Genomic DNA, 22,339 nt, shown 5'->3' with positions numbered 1-22,339 from the left:
ACTAGCATTATAGAAAAGTATTGTACTTTTTTTTTTTTTTGTGGTGTCATGTATATTTGTTAATAATTTAACGTTATTGGGTGTTTCTCATACTTGTGTGATTTAATGCCATATTGCAATACCTTTAATATTTACTGTGGATTTTTTGTTGCTTGGTGTTTTCAGGATGCTCAGACTTTCAGCATTCCACTCATATTGTTGTCATTTGTATTGTTGAGTGCATGAGATATTAATGTGTACAGTGGATTCAAAAAGAATTTGGAGACTTATTATTGTTCGAAACGTTTTTTGGTTTATAATGCGCCGATGGTATGTACAAATGCTTTTTGATGCCACTTTATATATTAAGGAGATTTCACATTTTAATTAACATTTAGATAATTTATTTAATAAACATGCATTTAATTCATGCATAACCATTATAAAGTCTGTATTCATGTTTGACGTTTTAATTGAAGTGAATAACATTTATGCAATCCTTGCTTCAAGTCTCCCTCACTCGATTCTGTTACTGAGTAATTGCTGAGTTCAGTTTGCCAGCATTTCTAAATTAGCATCTACGCTAAAAGAGCAATCTGAATGTGTTTGTGCCAACATTTTTGCACTGGCATGTACTGAGTTATTTTAGTGAGAAATAAGTGTGGAAAAAGCTGTGACGAGTGCAGTCGGGCTCTTCAACAAAGAAGCATTTGGTGGGGAAGAAGCATAAGAATGTCCGTGACCTACATTTATTTTTGAACTCATATAAAAACATTCAAATTTATTCAAATGTCTTCCTTGGATCTCTGTACAAACTTAATCATCATAAAACATCCTATGTAAAATAAATAGAAATACCATGAAATGACATTATCTGCATTTCTCTTGTGTATATGTCAAATGCATCGCCTTCCCGCCCACAACCCTGGAACAATAAATCGCACTGATGTTTTTTTTTAGCAGGGGGAGTGAATTTCTCACAAAACCACAAATCATTTACATAGATGTACAGAATACATTGCAGCATGTTTATATATATCCTCTCTCTGTTTTTTGTTTCTGACAGCAGGTCTCTGGCAGCCGTTTCTGTTATGAACTTCGAGCACCATCAATATTTCTGCCAGGTTTATCTTTGCCACACAGAAATTAAAAAGGCCTCAGGTCTGAAGGCCACATTGACGTTTGTTCACTTCCTAGAGTGAATTTAAAGTATGAGCTTAGAAACAAAACAAAAAAAAAAATTCCTACAGTCTACTGGATTTCAGGAGAACATTAGATGACCAATAAGTTCATTTGCACCAGCAGATAACATCAGGTGGACAAAAAAAAGTGTCTTATTTGAAATGTTGCCATTGTCTGGACACATGGTAAAGTGTTTGTCATTACAGCTGTATCACGGTAGTAAATCTATCTGCGAGGGCGATAATGTTTTGTGCTCTTCGCAGAGCTGTAAAGGAGTCTTTCTGAATGTCCTGAAGCCCCAACACTGAGGTTTTTAGTTTCCGCCCGGTCCCTTCATGCTAGAGTCTTTCAGAGACTGGTGGGCGGCGCCTGCGCTAAGATTACAGGCCGAAGGATCGCAGTAACCGGGTGGTCCGGCTGAACCGGGAGGTCCAGGAACGCCCGGCTGACCTGGGGAACCAGGTAGACCCCTTTCTCCATCACGCCCGTCTTGACCGTATCCCGGTTTTCCAGGTTCACCTGCAAGACAGAAACAGGTCAGTCATCTTCATTCTCACTATTTTTTCCAATAAAAGATTCAAAGAGCCAAAGCGTAAAGTTAATCTCATTTGCATTTCCGCATATTCGGAATACACCGACCTGAATGAGATTTGAGAATAAGATAAGTCTGACTTTTTTTTGGTGTTTTTACATTACATATGAACTACCTTTGTTTTTTTAGGCAATATTTGTGTGTCCACATTTATTTATTAGGGGCCAAGCACCGAAGGTGCGTAGGCACCTATTGTATCCGTTGGCGTTCAAAGGTCAGGACAGTCTGACCTTTGTCCATAGCAAATTTGGAGTCTCTAACTCAATCCCTCTAGCGCCACCAGCTGTCCAAAGTTGCACTTGTGTTTATGCTAATAACTTTTGAACCATAAGGGCTATAAACAAAATTTTTCCTCTGATTCCTTGGGTCAAGCCGATTCGAATGCACCGTCATTTTCCGTCATGAAAATTTTTAATTTTCTGAAAACCCTACCTTTTCGAACTACTCATAGGCCGTAAATCCGATTTTCACGAAAATTGAACCAGATCATCTTCAGACCATGCCGACAAAAAGTTATGGAATTCAAGTTGATTCCTCATAAAACACGTAGCCTGACTTCGTCATACTCATATTCTAGGCAGAATGTGAGTCTGATACTGCTCCACTGCACTTGAATTATGGGGCGTGTCTTAACCGAACCAGTAAAAAAAAAAAAAACTCTGCACTCAATTGGATAGACCTACAACCAATCAGAGCAACGCAGTAAGTGACGTATGTTGAACTTGTACTTAAACTTTTGCCGAATCCCGTTGGAAGGACGGCAAACACATCTTTCCCATCGACAAATGCCTTGATTGCGGTTCTTTGTTCGTCTTTTAAAATTAATGCGCTGTCGATTTCTTTTATTACAGACGTGATAGCGGAATCTAAACATCTTACTTCTCCAGCTGCAGTCATCGTTGGTGAAAACCAATTCAACCCAAGCGCTCTTTGATGACGTGGGTGGTTACGTAACCGCAGATAGCCTGTCCATCATCGATTAAAGCCCGCCCTGGCAATTTGATTGGCTCGGCCTTCTGGGAGCCGAGCATAATTACTCCACAATGGATCGAGTCCAGACCGAACTTCCCGTCCAAAAAATGTTGTGGGCGGGGTTCGGGCTGGCACCCAGGCCATAAAACACGCGAACGAATTGTTTGAAGTGCTTGCGAAAATAGAAATAAGGCTGTATCTCCACAACGCTTTATCGTATTCAGACCAAACTTGGTACATGTCATCACAAGCATGACCTGAGGCATTATGCAGTGTTTCGGTACAGCGCCACCTACTGGTGCGGAGATATAAAAAAAATTGGCTTTTTTTGCTTATAACTTCTGATGGGTTTGACCAAAAATCATTAATTTGGTCTCGTTGTATTCAGGGCATCATGCCGAATCGAATGATATCCAATTTTCCCATATCGAACATTTTGGCCATTGGCCATTTTGAATTTTGTGCTAAAATGCTGTATTTTACGAACGCATTAGCGTATCTTTATGAAACTCGGTATGGGTCATCAGCACAATGCCCTGAAGTAGCCTGAAAAGTTTCAGACCAGCGCCACCTTGTGGTCAAATGTTATAACAAAATTTACAAAAATGCTAATAACTTTTGACTATTTTAACTGATTGTAATGAAACTGGTCTCCATTGATTCCTTGGGTCATGCCGAGAACACAGATATCAAATTTGCCATAGTCGGCTGAACTTCCTGTCCTCTATATTGTTTTTCTTTAAAAACCTACTTTTTCGAACTCCTCCTAGACCATTGTTCCGATTTTCACCAAAATCATCTTCATCATCTTCAGACCATGCCGACAAAAAGTTATGGATTTCAAGTCATACATAACCAATACATCAAACCGTCGTCGTATACCGGAGCAACGAATTTGAGACATGATGCAAAACCCACTCTTGAAGCTGTATCTCTGCAATGCTTTGACATATTGACACCAAACTTTGCAAGTGTCATTGTCACCTTACTCTGACCATACCACATTAATTTGGTCACAGCGCCACCTATTGGTCGAAAGTGATGAACCAGTAAATCCTCATTTTTTATCATTTTTCAGCTCTTTTGCCTAAAAATGATCTTAAGTCTTTGATTGCTCACTGCTGCTGTTGGTCTGATGCTCCCAGCCATGTTGGCTGGCTTCTTATGCCGTTTTTGTGCTTGGCCCCGTAATTGCTGCTTGCAGCTATATTTTTATTTATTTCTTTTAAAGAGAAAGCTATGGAAGCTTGTTTCCACCACAGAATAAAAAAATGTAAAAGATATTTATCTTACAAACTCACAATTGCGAGTTATGCCAGAATGGCGAGATATAAAGTCGCAATTGTGAGAAATAAAGTTAGAATTGCAAAATATAGTCGCAATTGCGAGATAGTCAGAATTGTGAGTTTATATTCTGACTTTCTGCAATTCTGACTTTTCTCAGAATTGTGAGAGATAAATTTGCATTTGCGAGTAATAAAGTCCAGTTCTGAACCTTTTTTTTTTTTAGTTTATATTCTGACTTTACAACACGCATTTGCGACTTTTTAATTACACAATTCTGACTTTATAACTCACAATTGTATTTATATATCACGCAATTCAGAGAAAAAAGTCAGAATTGTGACCTTTATTTTTTTTATTCAGTGATAGAAAGAAGCTTCCATAGAAAGCAACATTCTGCTAAATCTCCATTCATGCTTTATGGACGAAAGACAGTCATACAGGTTTGAGACGACATAAGGGTGAGTAAATGGTAGATTTTGTATGTTTTGGGTAAAATACTTCTGTAGCATATCATTTTAAAATATCTTAAAGTAGGCTACTGAATGAAAAGCATGAAAATATAAAACAAAAACATTTTTTACATCAGCACATGGCACTGCAGCTGATCTGTCTTTTACAATTAGACTACTAGGTAATGACTGCATAAGAAATCCTATTTAAACAGACAGCTTCATTCCACTGACAGTAAGTGTCAGTGACACACACACAGCGACAACAGAAGGCTTCATATACCTCCAATTCATCAGACGTCTGACAGCTTCATTTAACACCAATTTAACTTTGCTTTCAAAAGTCTATTACCAGGATGGAGCTAAATATATCTCTCCAATATCATTTTAGAAATGAATTGAGTTGTTTCAGATTGAATTGGTTTGCATATTCATTAAAACCACATCCATTTATGCATTAAAACCATCATTTCCTTTGACAAGAGGAAGTAGGATATGAGACGCAGTCGGAACTGACCTGGTAATCCAGGAGGTCCCGGCATCCCTTTGGATCCTCGAACTGTAGGTCCCCTGTCCCCTCTGTCTCCCATCTCACCTGTAACACACACACAAACACTATTCAATACTACGATTACAATCATACTGTCATAACAGTGCCTTTACTGTAAATACAACACTCTAGTTTAGACACAAAATATTTACGTATTTCGATAATTGAATGTCCCATTCACATGTTCGTGGTTCTCTGATGTTGATTAATGTCCAAGTCTGGAAGCCCTGCAGTAGTTCATTACATCATATGTTGTTCCAGGACTAACAAGCAGTCCAAACTCACAGTCCCAAAATAGCTCACCTTTCGGCCCCTTGAGACCCAGAATTCCCGGAGGCCCTTTGAGTCCCGGAAGTCCTCTTGCACCAGCATGCCCAGGGAAGCCGCTGTCACCTGGGGGTCCAGGAGGACCGGGGGGACCAGGTTTGCCTGGCAGTCCGACCGCTCCAGACTCTGGTCTTCTCAGACTGGCAGCCAACTGGGCCAGCTGCTCTGAAATGGCAAAGACCAAATGCACTAATGAGTGTGAATGGTCCCCTGCTATTAGCACAGCTCATTTTTATTTCATTTCTCCATTGATTTTGCAGTTGCACTCACTAATGAGAGTCATCTAACACTGCACACTGGCTGCTTTGTGATTTTTCTATTGTGCTTCTGTACTAATGTTAGGGCGCCTCCTTGAGGTTGATCCATCTTCCTGCTCTTTGTCTTCACATAAATCCTTCTTTTACACTACACTTAAAGGTGCAGTAAGCGATTTCTGAGAAACACTGTTGATATTTGAAATCAACCCAAACAAAAACCTCCCTTCGTTGCTCCGCCCCCAAAATGCACAAACACGCAATGCAAGAGTGCATGTGTCTTTATCATAGCTGAAGCCAAGCAAATTAATGCTTTGTGAAAAAAAAAAAAAAGTGATGATTAACAAATGACAAGGAAGAACAATAAATGAACATATAAACGAGTATAAACAAGCAAGAGTTATAAAGTCAGATATAAACTCACAATTCTGACTTCTTTTCGGAGAATTGCGAGTTTACATCTTGCAATTGTGAGTTTATTTCTGACTTTATAACTCGCAAATATGACTTTATATCTCTCAATTCTGACTATCACTCGGAATTGCCCGTTTATATCTTGCAATTCTGACTTTTATAACTAGCAATTGCAAGTTTATATTTCGCAATTTTGACTTTTTCTCGCAATTGCCAGTTTATATCTCGCAATTCTGACTTTTTCTCGTAATTGTTTAAATCTCGCAATTCTGACTTTATTTCTTGCAATTGTTTTATATCTCGCAATTCTGACTTTGTAACTCGCAATTGCCAGTTTATATCTCATAATTCTGTCTTTTTCTTGCAATTGTTTATATCTTGCAATTCTGACTTTATAACTCGCAATTGCCAGAGTTTATAACTCGCAATTGCCAGTTTATATCTCGCAATTCTCACTATCACTCGGAATTGCCCGTTTATATCTTGCAATTCTGACTATCACTCGGAATTGCCCGTTTATATCTTGCAATTCTGACTTTTATAACTAGCAATTGCAAGTTTATATTTCACAATTCTGACTTTCTCGCAATTGCCAGTTTATATTTATTTCTCGCAATTGTTTATATCTCGCAATTCTGACTTTATAACTCGCAATTGCCAGTTTATAACCCACAATTCTGAGTTTATAACTCGCAATTGCCAGTTTATATCTCGCAATTGTTTATATCTCGCAATTCTCACTATCACTCGGAATTGCCCGTTTATATCTTGCAATTCTGACTTTTATAACTAGCAATTGCAAGTTTATATTTCACAATTCTGACTTTTTCTTGCAATTGCCAGTTTATATCTCACAATTCTGACTTTATTTCTCGCAGTTGTTTATATCTTGCAATTCTGACTTTGTAACTCGCAATTGCCAGTTTATATCTCGTAATTCTTTTTCTCGCAATTGTTTATATCTCACAATTCTGAGTTTATAACTCGCAATTGCCAGTTTATATCCCGCAATTGTTTATATCTCACAGTTCTCACAGTTGTGTTTATATCTCGAAATTCTGACTTTATTTCTTGCAAATGTTTTTATCTTGCAATTCTGACTATCACTCAGAATTTCCTGTTTATATCTTGCAATTCTGACTTTATAACTCACAATTCTGACTTTATTTCTCGCAATTCTGACTTTATTTCTCGCAAATGTTTATATCTCGCAATTGTCTTTTTCTCGCAATTGTTTATATCTCGCAATTCTGACTTTCTCGCAATTGCCAGTTTATATCTTGCAATTCTGACTTTTTCTCGCAATTGTTTAGATCTCCAATTCTGACTTTATTTCTTGCAATTGCCAGTTTATCTCGCAATTCTGACTTTATAACTCACAATTCTGACTTTATTTCTCGCAATTGTTTATATCTTGCAATTCTGACTTTATTTCTCGCAATTGTTTATATCTCGCAATTCTGACTTTGTAACTCACAATTGCCAGTTTATATCTCGTAATTCTGTCTTTTTATCGCAATTGTTTATATCTCGCAATTCTGACTTTATTTTTCGCAATTGTTTATATCTCGCAATTCTGACTTTATTTCTCGCAATTGTTTATATCTCGCAATTCTGACTTTTACTCGCAATTGCCAGTTTATATCTCGCAATTCTGACTTTATTTCTCGCAGTTGTTTATATCTTGCAATTCTGACTTTTACTCGCAATTACCAGTTTATATCTCGTAATTCTTTTTCTTGCAATTGTTTATATCTCACAATTCTGACTTTATAACTCGCAATTGCCAGTTTATATCCCACAATTCTGAGTTTATAACTCGCAATTGCCAGTTTATATCCCGCAATTGTTTACATCTCACAATTCTGACTTTATAACTCACAATTGCCAGATTATATCTCGCAATTCTGACTTTATTTCTCGTAATTGCCAGGTTATATCCCGCAATTCTGACTTTATTTCTCGCAATTGTTTATATTCCGCAATTCTGACTTTATTTCTCGCAATTGTTTATATCTCACATTTCTGACTTTATTTCTCGCAGTTGTTTATATCTCGCAATTCTGACTTTATTTCTCGCAGTTGTTTATATCTTGCAATTCTGACTTTGTAACTCGCAATTACCAGTTTATATCTCGTAATTCTTTTTCTTGCAATTGTTTATATCTCACATTTCTGACTTTATTTCTCGCAGTTGTTTATATCTCGCAATTCTGACTTTATTTCTCGCAGTTGTTTATATCTTGCAATTCTGACTTTGTAACTCGCAATTACCAGTTTATATCTCGTAATTCTTTTTCTTGCAATTGTTTATATCTCACAATTCTGACTTTATAACTCGCAATTGCCAGTTTATATCCCACAATTCTGAGTTTGCCAGTTTATATCCCGCAATTGTTTACATCTCACAATTCAGTTTATATCCCGCAATTGTTTACATCTCACAATTCTGACTTTATAACTCACAATTGCCAGATTATATCTCGCAATTCTGACTTTATTTCTCGTAATTGCCAGTTTATATCCCGCAATTCTGACTTTATTTCTCGCAATTGTTTATATTCCGCAATTCTGACTTTATTTCTCGCAATTGTTTATATCTCACATTTCTGACTTTATTTCTCGCAGTTGTTTATATCTCGCAATTCTGACTTTATTTATCGCAATTGTTTATATCTCGCAATTGACTTTATTTCTCGCAATTGTTTATTTCTCGCAATTCTGACTTTTTCTCGCAATTGTTTATATCTCGCAATTGACTCTATTTCTTGCAATTGTTTATTTCTCGCAATTCTGACTTTTTCTCGCAATTGCCAGTTTATATCTCGCAATTCTGACTTTATTTCTTGCAATTGTTTATATCTCGCAATTCTGACTTTATTTCTTGCAATTACCAGTTTATATCTCGCAATTCTGACTTTATTTCTCGCAACTGCCAGTTTATATATTGCAATTCTGACTTTATTTCTCGTAATTGCCAGTTTATATCCCGCAATTCTGACTTTATTTCTCGCAGTTGTTTATATCTCGCAATTCATTTCTTGCAATTGTTTATATCTCGCAATTCTGACTTTTTCTCGCAATTGTTTATATCTTGCAATTGCCAGTTTATATCTCGCAATTATGATAAAAAAAAAAAAAGTCAGAATTGTGAGAGAAAAAGTAGCAATTATCTTTTAAATTGTTTTATTCCATGGCAGTAAGAAGCGTTCATAGATAACATGTAGATAACCTGGTCTGACTCTTTATTGCACACACTTTAAAAGTTGCTTTATGTTTTGGAAGTAAATAGACCCTAGACTAATTTTACTTTGTTATAGCTCTGATATTGTTATGTGAATAAGCAGATCATTTGCCAGCTTTAAATATTCACTCAAAGCTGTGTTGCAGAACGCTGTTAAAGCTCTCGCCTTTCATTTGTCCTCATTCATCCTTTTGAGTGGTGTTCTTTTACGTTTTCAATTTGCAATGGGGAAATTGAGCATAAAGGAAGAGCATTGCTGCCGTTTTTACAACTTTCTTTTTCATTGTGTGAGGGAATAAAAGGGCAGACCGATTTATTCATGATGTAAAGAATCCAATCGCAGGCCGTGAGCCATTGAGCAGGGGCTAGGGTACAGTGAATTTCAACTTTCAGTCGGAAAACGTCCTGAAAATGTATGCAGCATGATGCTTGACTGAGCTTTTTCAGGGAGTTTTTTGGCGGAGGAAACCAAGCTGAAGGAGGAAACTCATCACTATGGGGGCAAAAGTGCAGATCAGCTGAAACAAAAATGAATATTTCAGTGAAATGTGAATGAAAAAGTCATGAGGGAATTGCTGGCATGTGCTCAAGAGGACTTGGAGAGAGGCAGAACTGATGGCTAACTTTAGTAAAGTGTCTCTGCTCATCAGAGAAGAATCAAAAAGAATCTTTGAAACGAAACACAAATTTTCTTTCAAAAGTGTCTCTTTCATCTGGTCAGTAGTTGTGTTCTCCTGCCTAGGGAGTTCTGATGCTCTGATGGCAAAAGTGCATCTCTGCATGCATAAAAGGAAGTTACGTTTACTTCTGAAATTATAAAAATATCGGCTTCCAGACTCACCCTGCATAACTCGCATACAGACTTGTCTGATGTGTTGATCACTTGGTTCTTTACCCTGTGAACACAGGAGGAGTTGTTTGGAAGAAAATCACACAATCCTGTTACTGTATGCTGATCATTTCATCTCATTTCAGACCACTAATTAGCTCTACTTCAGAAAATAACAAACAAAAACACTGGAATAGGAATTAAGTGTTCTTAAAAGTGGCAGAAGCTTCACAGTACTGTTTCTAATCATTATGATTTTTTTCTCAATATACCTTTTCAAACATGAGTGTGTACAACAAAACACTAATTTTGGCCATTGAATTTTCAGTTTCTAAGACTTTTACTGTCATCTGTTAAAGATTGCACTCAAAATTTTTCATGCAAAGCAAAATCAATATAATGGGCAAAATCTAGAGTTTTTACATGTGCAACAAAACAATGAAAATGACCAAAAATAAACTGACAGAACACCGATAATACAAACCTGGGCTCATTAGAAAAACGTACCTGTGGAAAGTCTCAAAATACGTACCAATACATACACATCACTGCAGTTTCAATGTGAAATGTCCACTGAGTTGCGCTAAAAGTATGTTTATTTTTTTTGCCGGAACAGATAAACGTGAATATGGTAAGTTTTTTGACGTTGATTTTTATATGAATTACCGCAGTTCTGGTTTAAAATTTTGTCCGGTAAGTGGCGCTAAAAGTGTAGTGCTCCATTATTTTTTTAGAATAACGTACCACCAACACTACACCTAAACCTACCCGATAGTGTTAACAAAAAGCATCTGTAATGGTGCTGTTTTAGCTTGTTTTGATCTCTCATCTTTGAGCTCTTTTACCGTGACTCGTTTTTCCCCGGATTCGTACCCAAGGCTTCCCTCATCCTGAATCCAACTCCGTATAAGCTGAGCTACAGAGCAAACTTGTCATGTCAGAAAAGCGAAACATATGTAGCTGGTTAACTGATGCAAAGTCCAAAATACATTTGTTTATAAATCGTGCACTTTGGTAAAAAGCATTTTGAAGTCATAACATAATATCGTGCAAGGAGACGTAAAAACAAGTCTTTATTAATCCATAATCTGACCCTGTAATCATAACCGTGTATGAAAACGATTAAAAGCGCTTGCTGTTTTACTGCCTCTGTTCATTTCTGTTGGAAACGGCAGTGATATGTACATACAGTATTCTTGGCATGTATTTTTGCGACTCGCGAAAGCGTTCCCACAGGTACGTCTTTCCATGAGACCCACAAAATGTGGATAATACAGTTTACATGTGAAGAGAAATTAAGGAAAAGGCATAAATCTATTTGTGTCAGTCTCATTTTTTTCATCTATACACAGCAATGGCTTATGAAACAATCATTAATCAAATTCTCTTTGAGAGGCTGGAAACATACCGCTGGTCCCTGGGAGCCACGAGGACCTGGAGATCCTCTGTTCCCCTGCATGCCACGTGGTCCAGGACTACCAGGAGGCCCCTCAATGCCAGGCTGCCCACGGCCACCTTCTGGCCCTCTATTACCCGGATCTCCCTGGTTACCAACCTGAAATTACACCAGAGATGCATGTATACATAAATAGATGTAATTCTAGTGTCTTTCATACAGTAAATCATTACAACGTTATAGCTCCTGTTCTGTCATCACTGCTTTGTACCAATGTCAATGCTTAGTCTTATGTAACTTTATTACTTTGAGTTTGATAAACTTAAACCATTTAAGGCAATCAGTTTCCTCAAACCATTTAAGTAGCTATACAGGTGCTGGTCATATAATTAGAATATCATGAAAAAGTTCATTTTTTTTATTGTAAACTTTCATATATTCTAGATTCCCTACATGTAAAGTAAAACATTTCAAAAGTTTTCTTTTAAATTTTGATGATTAGAGCATACAGCTCATGAAAGTCCAAAATCCAGTATCTCAAAATATTAGAATATTTCCTAAGATCAATCAAAAAATGGATTTTCAAAACAGTAAAGTTCAAGTTCTTTAAAGTATGTTCATTTGTGCACTCAATACTTGGTTGGCAGCACATATTACAGCAAATGACTTGCTCCTAGCACAAATTACAGCATCAGTGAAGTGTGGCATGGAAGTGATCAGCCTGTGGCACTGCTAAGGCACTACTGAGCCTTCAGATCATCTGTATATTGTTGGATCGACTGTTTCTCATCTTTCTCTTGAAAATATCCCATAGATTCAGGGGTCAGGCATGTTGGCTGGCCAATAAAACACAGTAATATCATGGTCAGCAAACCACTTGGAAGTGGTTTTTGCACTGTGGGCAGGTGCTAAAGTCCTGCTGGAAAAGGAAATCAGCATCTCCATAAAGCTTGTCAGCAGATGGAAGCATAAAGTACTCCAAAATCTCCTGGAAGATAGCTGCATTGACTTTGCACTTGATAAAACACAATGGACCAACACCAGCAGATGTCACAGCCCCCCCAAATCATTACTGACTTCAGAAACTTCCCACTAGACTTCGAGCAGCTTGGATTCTGTGCCTCTCCAGTCTTCCTTCAGACTCTGGGACCATGATTTCAACATGAAATGCAAAACTTACTTTTATCTGAAAAGAGGACTTTCGACCACTGTTCACTGTCCAGTTCTTTTTCTCCTTAGCCCAGGTAAGATGCTTCTGACGTTGTTTCTGTTTCAGAAGTGGCTTGGTAGTCCTTTTCCTGAAGATGTCTGAGTGTGGTGACTCTTGATGCGTTGACTCCGGCTTCATTCTACTCATTGTGAAGCTCTCCCAAGTGTTTGAATAGGCTTTACTTGACAGTATTCTCAAGCTTGTGGTCATCTCTGTTGCTTGTGCACCTTTGCCTACCCAGTTTCTTCCTTCTAGTCAACTTTGCATTTAATATGCTTTGATACATTACTCTGTAAACAGCCACCACATTCAGTAATGACCTTCTGTGACTTACTCTCTTTGTGGAGGGTGTCAATGATTGTCTCCTGGACCATTGCCAAATCAGCAGTCTTCCCCATTAGTGTGGTTTCAAAGAACAAGAGATACCCGGAATTTATACTGTAGGGATGGTCATTTAATGAAACTCAAATGTAAATATTCTAATATTTTGAGATAATGGATTTTGGACTTTCATGAGCTGTACGCTCTAATCAACAAATTAAAAAAAAAAAAAAAAAATTTTTTGAAATGTTTTACTTTACATGTAGGGAATCTAGTATAAATGAAAGTTTCATTTTTTAAAATAATTTACAATAAACAAATGAACTTTTTCACGATATTCTAATTATATGACCAGCACCTGTATAGTTGTTAGGACTTGGTTAGATTTGTTACCAGAATTCAAACTGAATGAGTGGAATAAACTTAAAATCTTAGTGAATTTAACTTAATGTATATGAGTTTACAGTACTTATACTTATTGGTTTTAAAATCTAAATGGTTTAAGGCAATCGGTTTCCTCAAATGGTTTGAGTTAATTTATCGGGTTTTACAGTGTGAGAGCTAGAGCGAGCTGAGATAAAGCCAAGGAAAACTCCAGCTGCTGACTAGTCAAAAATATTCATAAGAACACTGATCAAAAACTCACTTCTCCTTTAGCTCCAGGTTGGCCAGGATCACCCTATGTACATAAAGAATAAGAGTTCACTACAATATTTAAAATCTCAGTGTACATTTGCATACTGCATTCATATTATTTTCAGCACAGTATTTCAGAGCTACTCACAAGATCTCCCTTGTCTCCTGGCGTTCCCTCGGCACCTTGATCTCCCTACAATAAAACACATCACCGTGAAGGAGATCATTTCATAAATGTCTATGAAGAAGTTCTGTTATTGTAAAACTTCTAGAATGGATAAGTTTGGTTATAAAATATGATTGGATGAGCTGCATACATAGTCTACAGAAACTTGAGAGAATTGTTTTTGTGTTTTTTTTTTTTTTTAAGATTCAGTAAACCATTTGATGCTGGACATTATAGTGATTTTACTGCATTTTAAGGGATGTGGTGCCTAAAAATACTGTTTAAATGTGGTACAATTGTTTTAAATAAATAAAGCAAAGATTTTTTTAATACATTTTACAAGAAAATACTATTTCAGTCATTCTACTTCAAAATTGTTACTTGCCATTTCTTTGTACATGCCGTTTTAATTTTTTTTCTACACTGAAATTAGTTCAGTGTAGTCTTTCTTACATTCATTTTCTTTGTTTTAAAGGTATCTGATGTGTTCATTTCAGTTCTGCAGTGCAGTATCTGATGATAATGTGAATCACGCTCTTACCTGTTCTCCCTTTGGTCCAGGTTCTCCTGCTTCACCCTGTGTAATATCACATTCAGAAATTCATTCCAATGAATATTTCACTCAACGCATGTGTTTGAAGACTTCATTATAACAACAGTTATTCAATAATGTACGCTCAGCATTTTACTCTTTCTATAAATCCTACATCTGTTTGAGGTGCTTAAGGTTTTTTTTCTTTTCAAATGCACTAAGGAAATCATTGGGTTTAAAAGGGACAAATTTGATTTTCAAAAGCCTCATTGTACTTTCAAAGTGCTTTAAACTTTAAAACACCAGTGAGAGCACATAATAATTGCAATGCCTTAAAGGCTGAAAAAGGTGAAACGCTCACTGTTTAATAGAACAAGAACTGTGAATATAAAGCAGTTAGCCGTTTTTAAAGAGATGTGGATAATTGGATGGTGGACTGATTTAGCAAAACTCCATGTACACTTTGCTGTTCCTCAATAACAATAGAATTAACAATACAAGAAGGTTGATCACGGAAGAATTGTGTAGTTTGAGTCTCAAGTTCACTATCTGACGATCTGATGCATATTGCACACAAATGAAAAAATCACTTGAGAATTGCAAGCACCAATCAGACTGCCTGACTGCAACACATTTTCCACAGGTGCAGAGGATTTTATCAGTTCACCAGGGAACAAAAAATAATGATGAAAAAGTTTTGGGAGCAATTTAAAGATCATTTTGAGATTACAAAAATCTGTTCTGGGAAATGTTGTAGGCAGAGACATCCTCACCCTATCTCCTTTTATTCCTGGAAGGCCCGGCGGTCCAGGAAGTCCAGGCAAGCCCAAGTCACCTTTCGGACCCTGAAGAGACAATCAATGTAAGATGGCTTGCAGAGTCTGACATTTACTGTAAAATTCTGGCTCATGTGTTTATCAGTTCCTTCCTCTCTCGCTGCAGGATTTCCAAACAGATGGGAAAGGTTCAAAACTGTTGTCAATAAAGAGAAAAGACTTCAGAATCATGTAGTTCCTCCCTGCAAAAACACTCTCATGCATTTTTTAAAAAGAGAATGCAGTCTGAGAAAATGCGAGACCAGGACAAAATGGCAAATGCTGATGAATTTGAATGTTTTGAATGTTTTTCCTGTTTTGGGTTGAACAGTTTTGGAATTGGTATAAAAAATGTGTCATTAAATTTAATTCTCACAAATTTGTGCTGATAGGATGTATGTTTCAGTATATTTGAATGTAAATCAATCAATCAATCAATCAATCAATAAATACATAACATTTCAAACATACAGTAGTGGCAACAACATAAAGTGTTGTCCAGCCTTGGAAAATTGACATCACCCTTTATTCAAATATTATTAAAAGTTTAAACTTATATAGTTGTGCTTGGAGTCAAATGTTATATTTGTGATAACACAATAAAACAAGCTAAATTGTGCGGACATAATTTTTGGCCAGGCTGTCATACAAAGAAATTATAAGCATGCAAAAGAGTTTTCCTTATATTTTAAACTATTTTCCTTATATTTTGATGGTTTAATCAAACTTGTAGAGTCATTAAAAACATATATCCCCTCCAGACTGTCAGGTTTATGTTCTGTTTTCATGGCCTTTTAGTTTGTATCACATTGTTTTCTTGTGTTCTGTTCCCGTTTCCTTTGTTCCCCATTGTTGTTGTTTTGCCTCCTAGGTTACTGTGCCCTGTTTGTTTTCATTGTTATCTATGATTTGCACCTGTGTGTAGTTTAGTCAAAGCCATTTGAAGGCAAGCCTGCTAGGTTAGCAAAAAAAAAAAAAGTATAACTCCTGCTAACACTGTGGAAGGGAAGCTGCAGGGAAGGAGACCAGAAGTCTTTTTTTATTATTTATTATTTTCGTATTATTATTTGTAATTTTTTTGAATGGATGTCAATGGAGGAGATGCTTCTCATTCATTTCTATGGTATCCCCAAACAGTGACTGACTGTCACACAACTTTGAACCAAATTCAATGTCTAGCTTGTAATGTGATTGGTTTTCAAGGCACACATGATCATACATACAACAACTTGCACAAAGTACTCTTTAAATAGTATTTAATAATAATAATAATAATATGTAATAATACAATATATGTATTATGTATATATAAAATACATACACATACACGCGCACATATATATATATATATATATATATAATCAGATTATATAATTGTAGATTTGAACGTGTAAATCCTGAATATATGGCTGTAAACACAGCATTTTATTTTCACATTATAAAATAATAATATTAATAATAATGTTGGAACTTATTCACATAATATATTCATGTTTAAACATTTCAAGTGTTTGTGTGTGTAGATAAGTGTGTGCTCATGGGAATGGCAGGGGAACAGAGGGCTCTTTGAGAGACACTGCTGTGAGACATTCTTTTGACTGTTTACTCTTTACTGAGGAAACAGTGAGTTGAGGTGAGGTCCCATTCAAGAGAGAGAGACCGCTGGCTCCATTCTCTTCTACAGGCCACACCGTGATGTTTCCCTTCTTACCAGCAGTGTGTCTGCATTTCAGTACTGTGAATATTTACCTTGGTTTGACCCTCAAATTAGCATAAAGTCACAAATTCCCCTAAAAGACTATTAGTGAAAGTTTTTTGAATTCAAAACACACCAAACCGTCTAAATAAGTAAAAGCAGTTGAGCTTATTGGATGTCAAAACTACTTGCTTTTTCTTTGAACACTGGGATAATGGAATAATTTAAACGTGATGCTGCCAATGACTTGTTTTGAACTTTGGGTCTGCTGGCAGCTCATAGGAAAGGAAAATAATAAATGAGATCTATTTAATGTCAAAATCACTTTCTTGATCAGTATGTTTGTCTCACTCAAATATATCTAACTATCCTTAAAACAAGATGCTTTTAATTGACAAGCAAATCTGTGAGAGTTTTTTCTTTCCTTTATTTAAAACATAAATCTAATCAAATGTAGTATATTTTATGCTTAAATAAAAGCATAAAAAAAAAAAAAAAGAAAATTGTGTTTTTGCCTTTTCCTGGATCACTACAGTATGCCTATAATAGGTGTTTACAGGGCCTGGTAACATTTTTATGAATTCTAACAATGCAATATTGTGAGAACATGAATGTAAACAAACGTGAATGACAGGACAGTTGAGCGGCCAGTGCTGCACCGTCACAAGAGTTTAAGCCTTGGCAAGTGAAATATTCAGCATAAGAAGATGCGAATGGGAAATCAATTCATTGCACGTGTGGAAAGTTTTGCCCGCACGCACCCAGAAAGCTGCATCTCAGACAGTGCCAGAATATAAAATTGAGCTCACTAATACGTCTTCTTGGCGCTTGAATGGACATATTGACAAAAAAATGTCTGTTTACTAAGATACTCGCCGAGACATAGTCGGTTATGGCTTAAGTGAATGTAAACCGTAGAGAAAAATGTGTATCAGTGTATTAGATTTGTGCATTAGGTCTTAAAGTGACAGCAGCCTAATGTTTCTAATACTGTCTATGTTTTTAATGTTAAACAACAAAGGACAAAGAAAAAAATCACTCAGTGCTCCTGACTGAATCACCTTTTGTAACTTTGATTAATCTATGTTTAATTTACACAGTGAAGACTATCCCGTGTTATTTTACATTTAATTATTTATTCAATGTCTATACTTGAAAACTACTCTTACTTGTCTTTATTAATGTTTTAAATTTACATTAGTTAGGCTAGCAATTTTAGTGTTATCGAAATTGTAATAGAGAATTGTGAATTTTCACTGATATGCTATCTAAAATTTTGGTGTCCAACTGCCTGTTCTTGCAAAAACAGTTTCATGGCCATTGGAAGGTGTGGCAAAAAGTTCGTTTTAGGCCCTGGAAGTAGCTCCGGCAACAATGTTCTTCCGCAAGACGCATGGACTACTAGAGTGCCAAAAGTAATATAGTGTACCTTTAAGAATAGGTTATTTTTGCAGTGTAGACAGCAATGGGTTTAAATGGAGAGCAAATCAAGACACCTGTAACCTCTGAAGTCTCCTGCTTCTTAGAAATTTCCAGAGATTTCAGTATGAACTCAAACATATCTCATTAAACTTTTCCAGGAGTAAATAATCTGAGCTATATACATTAATTGTATAGCTCTATACTCTTACACCAAGGACGATAACTATAATGATAAAGATACAGTTCTAAAAATAATTCTAAACGTACAGACAATCAGAATTTATCGTTCTTTAAGAGTTGGTGTGTTTAAAGCGACAGATGGCAAAACTGCAGTACGCGCTTAGAATAGACAGAACAATATCATGCATTGGTGTGGACACTAATATAGTTATCGTTATAGTTGTTGTTCTTGGTGTGAATGGACCTTTACTGTATGTTAACATTTGTGTCTTTTTCTTATTTATTTTTTAAGAGAAACATCTGAGACAGGGTTCATACATAAACATGTTTGCTGAGCTATGAAAGGCGAACTCAGGACAGCCATCTCTCTTTTAGTAATTTGCATGATGAAAGTAAAGTATGGCAGATGCTTGCTTTGATATTACAACCATGTCATTATACAGATTATGCACTTACTCTGGCTCCTGGTTTTCCCATTGGTCCAGGTGGCCCCTGCTCTCCTCTGTCTCCCTAAACACAAAGACACTATCATTATCTGCAAGATATACCTTAGTAAGTAAATATAGACACATCCAGCCTGTGTATTAGCCATTAGTCAAGCTGCAGTGGGTACTCACAGGCTGTCCAATAGGCCCGATGGGTCCCAATTCTCCTTGTCCTCCATGCTCACCCTAAACAGAGACATTTATTGTCAGATCATCAATTCCTAGTGGCAGAGATATTGGGCGGTTTACCATCAACTTACCGCTCTGCCTGCAGATCCCATAGTGCCAATGAGGCCTGGTTGTCCTGCATTACCCTATAATCAGAGAGTGTTTATCACATAGTGTTCATAGTAACATGCAGAAGAGTTAGGAATTTTACTGCACATGACTTAGTAGCTTAAAGCTGAAGTGTGTAATTTCACTGCCACCTGTGGCACTAAATGGAATTGCAAAAATTATAAGCCAATGTTTCTGTGTTGGGCCACTAAAATAAATAGACCAATGCAGAAAAAGCCACAGTGTCACACTTTTCAGGAAAAATCAACTAGGGATGTGTAATATATCGATATTATATGGGTTATCGGACGATAATACATATATTTTCATTCTATATATATATATATATATATATATATATATATATATATATATATATATATATATATATATATATATATATATATATATATATAGTTGGTATAGAAAGTATTCAGACCCCCTTACATTTTTCACTCTTTGTTATATTGCAGCCATTTGCTAAAATCATTTAACTTCATTTTTTTCCTCTTTAATGTACACACAGCACCCCATATTGACAGAAAAACACAGAATTGTTGACATTTTTGCAGATTTATTAAAAAAGAAAAACTGAAATATCACATGGTCCTAAGTATTCAGACCCTTTGCTCAGTATTTAGTAGACGCACCCTTTTGATCTAATACAGCCATGAGTCTTTTTGGGAAAGATGCAAGTTTTTCACACCTGGATTTGGGGATCCTCTGCCATTCCTCCTTGCAGATCCTCTCCAGTTCTGTCAGGTTGGATGGTAAACGTTGGTGGACAGCCATTTGTAGGTCTCTCCAGAGATGCACAATTGGGTTTAAGTCAGGGCTTTGGCTGAGCCATTCAAGAACAGTCACGGAGTTGTTGTGAAGCCACTCCTTCGTTATTTTAGCTGTGTGCTTAAGGTCATTGTCTTGTTGGAAGGTAAACCTTCGGCCCAGTCTGAGGTCCTGAGCACTCTGGAGAAGGTTTTCGTCCAGGATATCCCTGTACTTGGCCACATTCATCATTCCCTCGATTGCAACCAGTCGTCCTGTCCCTGCAGCTGAAAAATACCCCCACAGCATGATGCTGCCACCACCACGCTTCACTGTTGGGACTGTATTGGACAGGTGATGAGCAGTGCCTGGTTTTCTCCACACATACCGCTTAGAATTATGGTCAAAAAGTTATATCTTGGTCTCATCAGACCAGAGAATCTTATTTCTCACCATCTTCGCAAACTCCATGTGGGCTTTCATGTGTCTTGCACTGAGGAGAGGCTTCCGTCGGGCCACTCTGCCATAAAGCCCCGACTGGTGGAGGGCTGCAGTGATGGTTGACTTTCTACAACGTTCTCCCATCTCCCGACTGCATCTCTGGAGCTCAGCCACAGTGATCTTTGGGTTCTTCTTTACCTCTCTCACCAAGGCTCTTCTCCCCCGATAGCTCAGTTTGGCCGGACGGCCAGCCCTAGGAAGGGTCCCAAACGTCTTCCATTTAAGCATTATGGAGGCCACTGTGCTCTTAGGAACCTTAAGTGCAGCAGAAATTTTTTTGTAACCTTGGCCAGATCTGTGCCTTGCCACAATTCTGTCTCTGAGCTCTTCAGGCAGGTCCTTTGACCTCATGATTCTCATTTGCTCTAACATGCACTGTGAGCTGTAAGGTCTTATATAGACAGGTGTGTGGCTTTACTAATCAAGTCCAATCAGTATAATCAAACACAGCTGGACTCAAATGAAGGTGTAGAACCATCTTAAGGATGATCAGAAGAAATGGACAGCACCTGAGTTAAATATATGAGTGTCACAGCAAAGGGTCTGAATACTTAGGACCATGTGATATTTCAGTTTTTCTTTTTTAATAAATCTGCAAAAATGTCAACAATTCTGTGTTTTTCTGTCAATATGGGGTGCTGTGTGTACATTCATAAGGAAAAAATGAACTTAATGATTTTAGCAAATGGCTGCAATATAACAAAGAGTGAAAAATTTAAGGGGGTCTGAATACTTTCCTTACCCACTGTATATATATATATTCAAGCTAATTTTTAGTGTTTGTCTAGATAGATAGATAGATAGATAGATAGATAGATACAAATGAGTATATAATTTAAATATTGGCCATTTATCAGTCTCTTTTTTTATTTTTGTATTTCATTTATCGGTTATATAAGCCATAACATGAATATAAAGATCAATGTATCTGTATAAGTCCAGAATTTTAATATTGGCACAATGCTGAAATCAACATAAAAATGCTTTAAATTTGCCTCTGCATAATAAACTAACATGAGAGAAAGTATTTTAACATAAAAAAATAACACACTTCAGCTTTAACAGCCTGTGGTTTGAGACCCAGGCCTGTCTGTATTTCTGCTTCATTGACCAGGTAAAAGCTTTTGTCAGTTCAGAGTGTTAAAAAATGTGATGACTTTACACTGAACACAGATAAATTCATCAACATCTCTCACCTTCTCTCCTGCTCCACCTTTTGGCCCCGGGCTTCCTGGCAAACCCTGCAGACATGGAAGAGAAAGTCACTAAATATCAAAAAGCAGGTTGCTTTAAAGCTACATCTCATGAAGAACATGTCCTTCTCTTTGTTCTGTAAGATCAAAGTAAAACTCAAGGGGTATTTGAACCATCTCAAAATTAATGATGATGTGAATTAGTCATGAAGAGCTGACATCATGCTGGATAAAGTAAGAAGTGTTTTATAATCTTGCCCTGCCATGAAATGAAGCAGACACAACATGCACAAATTTGAAATCGAAATAAATTATTGACTTTTATCTTCTGCTATAGTGAGCTATGAGCGTTATAGCTTTAAAAAAGACAGGTTGAAGATGTTGTAAGAATTCAGCAATGCATGTCTGACAAGGATAAAATAAAAGAGAATTCTTGTGCTGCATCTTGTAGATGGAAGTAAAAGCGAGGATACACTACCATTCAAAAGTTTGGGGTCTGTAAAACATTTTTTTGAAAGAAGTCTTTTATGCTCACCAAGGCTGCATTTATGTGATCAAAATACAGTAAAAACAGTAATATTATGAATTTTCAGAATCATTACTCCAGTCGTCAGTGTCACACGATCCTTCAGAAATCATTCTAATATGCTGATTTGATGCTCAATA

General features: G+C 36.7%; 1 protein-coding gene across 3 annotated transcripts in view; it reads right to left on the bottom strand.

Moving 5' to 3' along the window:
• Positions 1-712: 712 nt before the first annotated feature.
• The window catches only part of col9a1b (collagen, type IX, alpha 1b), a 46,091-nt gene continuing 24,464 nt past the window's right edge, over positions 713-22,339 (bottom strand). For all 3 annotated transcript variants that reach the window (XM_048205743.1, XM_048205744.1, XM_048205745.1), the window contains 13 exons: positions 21,677-21,721; positions 19,199-19,252; positions 19,071-19,124; positions 18,910-18,963; positions 15,114-15,185; positions 14,350-14,385; positions 13,791-13,835; positions 13,653-13,685; positions 11,488-11,634; positions 10,092-10,146; positions 5,315-5,503; positions 4,979-5,056; positions 713-1,680 (listed from right to left, as the gene is read on the bottom strand). In XM_048205743.1, the coding sequence (XP_048061700.1) occupies positions 1,475-1,680; positions 4,979-5,056; positions 5,315-5,503; positions 10,092-10,146; positions 11,488-11,634; positions 13,653-13,685; positions 13,791-13,835; positions 14,350-14,385; positions 15,114-15,185; positions 18,910-18,963; positions 19,071-19,124; positions 19,199-19,252; positions 21,677-21,721 (1,068 nt within the window). In that variant the 3' untranslated portion in view covers positions 713-1,474. The remainder of the gene's footprint in view (positions 1,681-4,978; positions 5,057-5,314; positions 5,504-10,091; positions 10,147-11,487; positions 11,635-13,652; positions 13,686-13,790; positions 13,836-14,349; positions 14,386-15,113; positions 15,186-18,909; positions 18,964-19,070; positions 19,125-19,198; positions 19,253-21,676; positions 21,722-22,339) is intronic.

Source organism: Megalobrama amblycephala, linkage group LG10 (genome assembly GCF_018812025.1).
Source record: "Megalobrama amblycephala isolate DHTTF-2021 linkage group LG10, ASM1881202v1, whole genome shotgun sequence".
Classification (NCBI taxonomy): domain Eukaryota; kingdom Metazoa; phylum Chordata; class Actinopteri; order Cypriniformes; family Xenocyprididae; genus Megalobrama; species Megalobrama amblycephala.
This window is presented reverse-complemented; position numbering and strand designations above follow the sequence as displayed.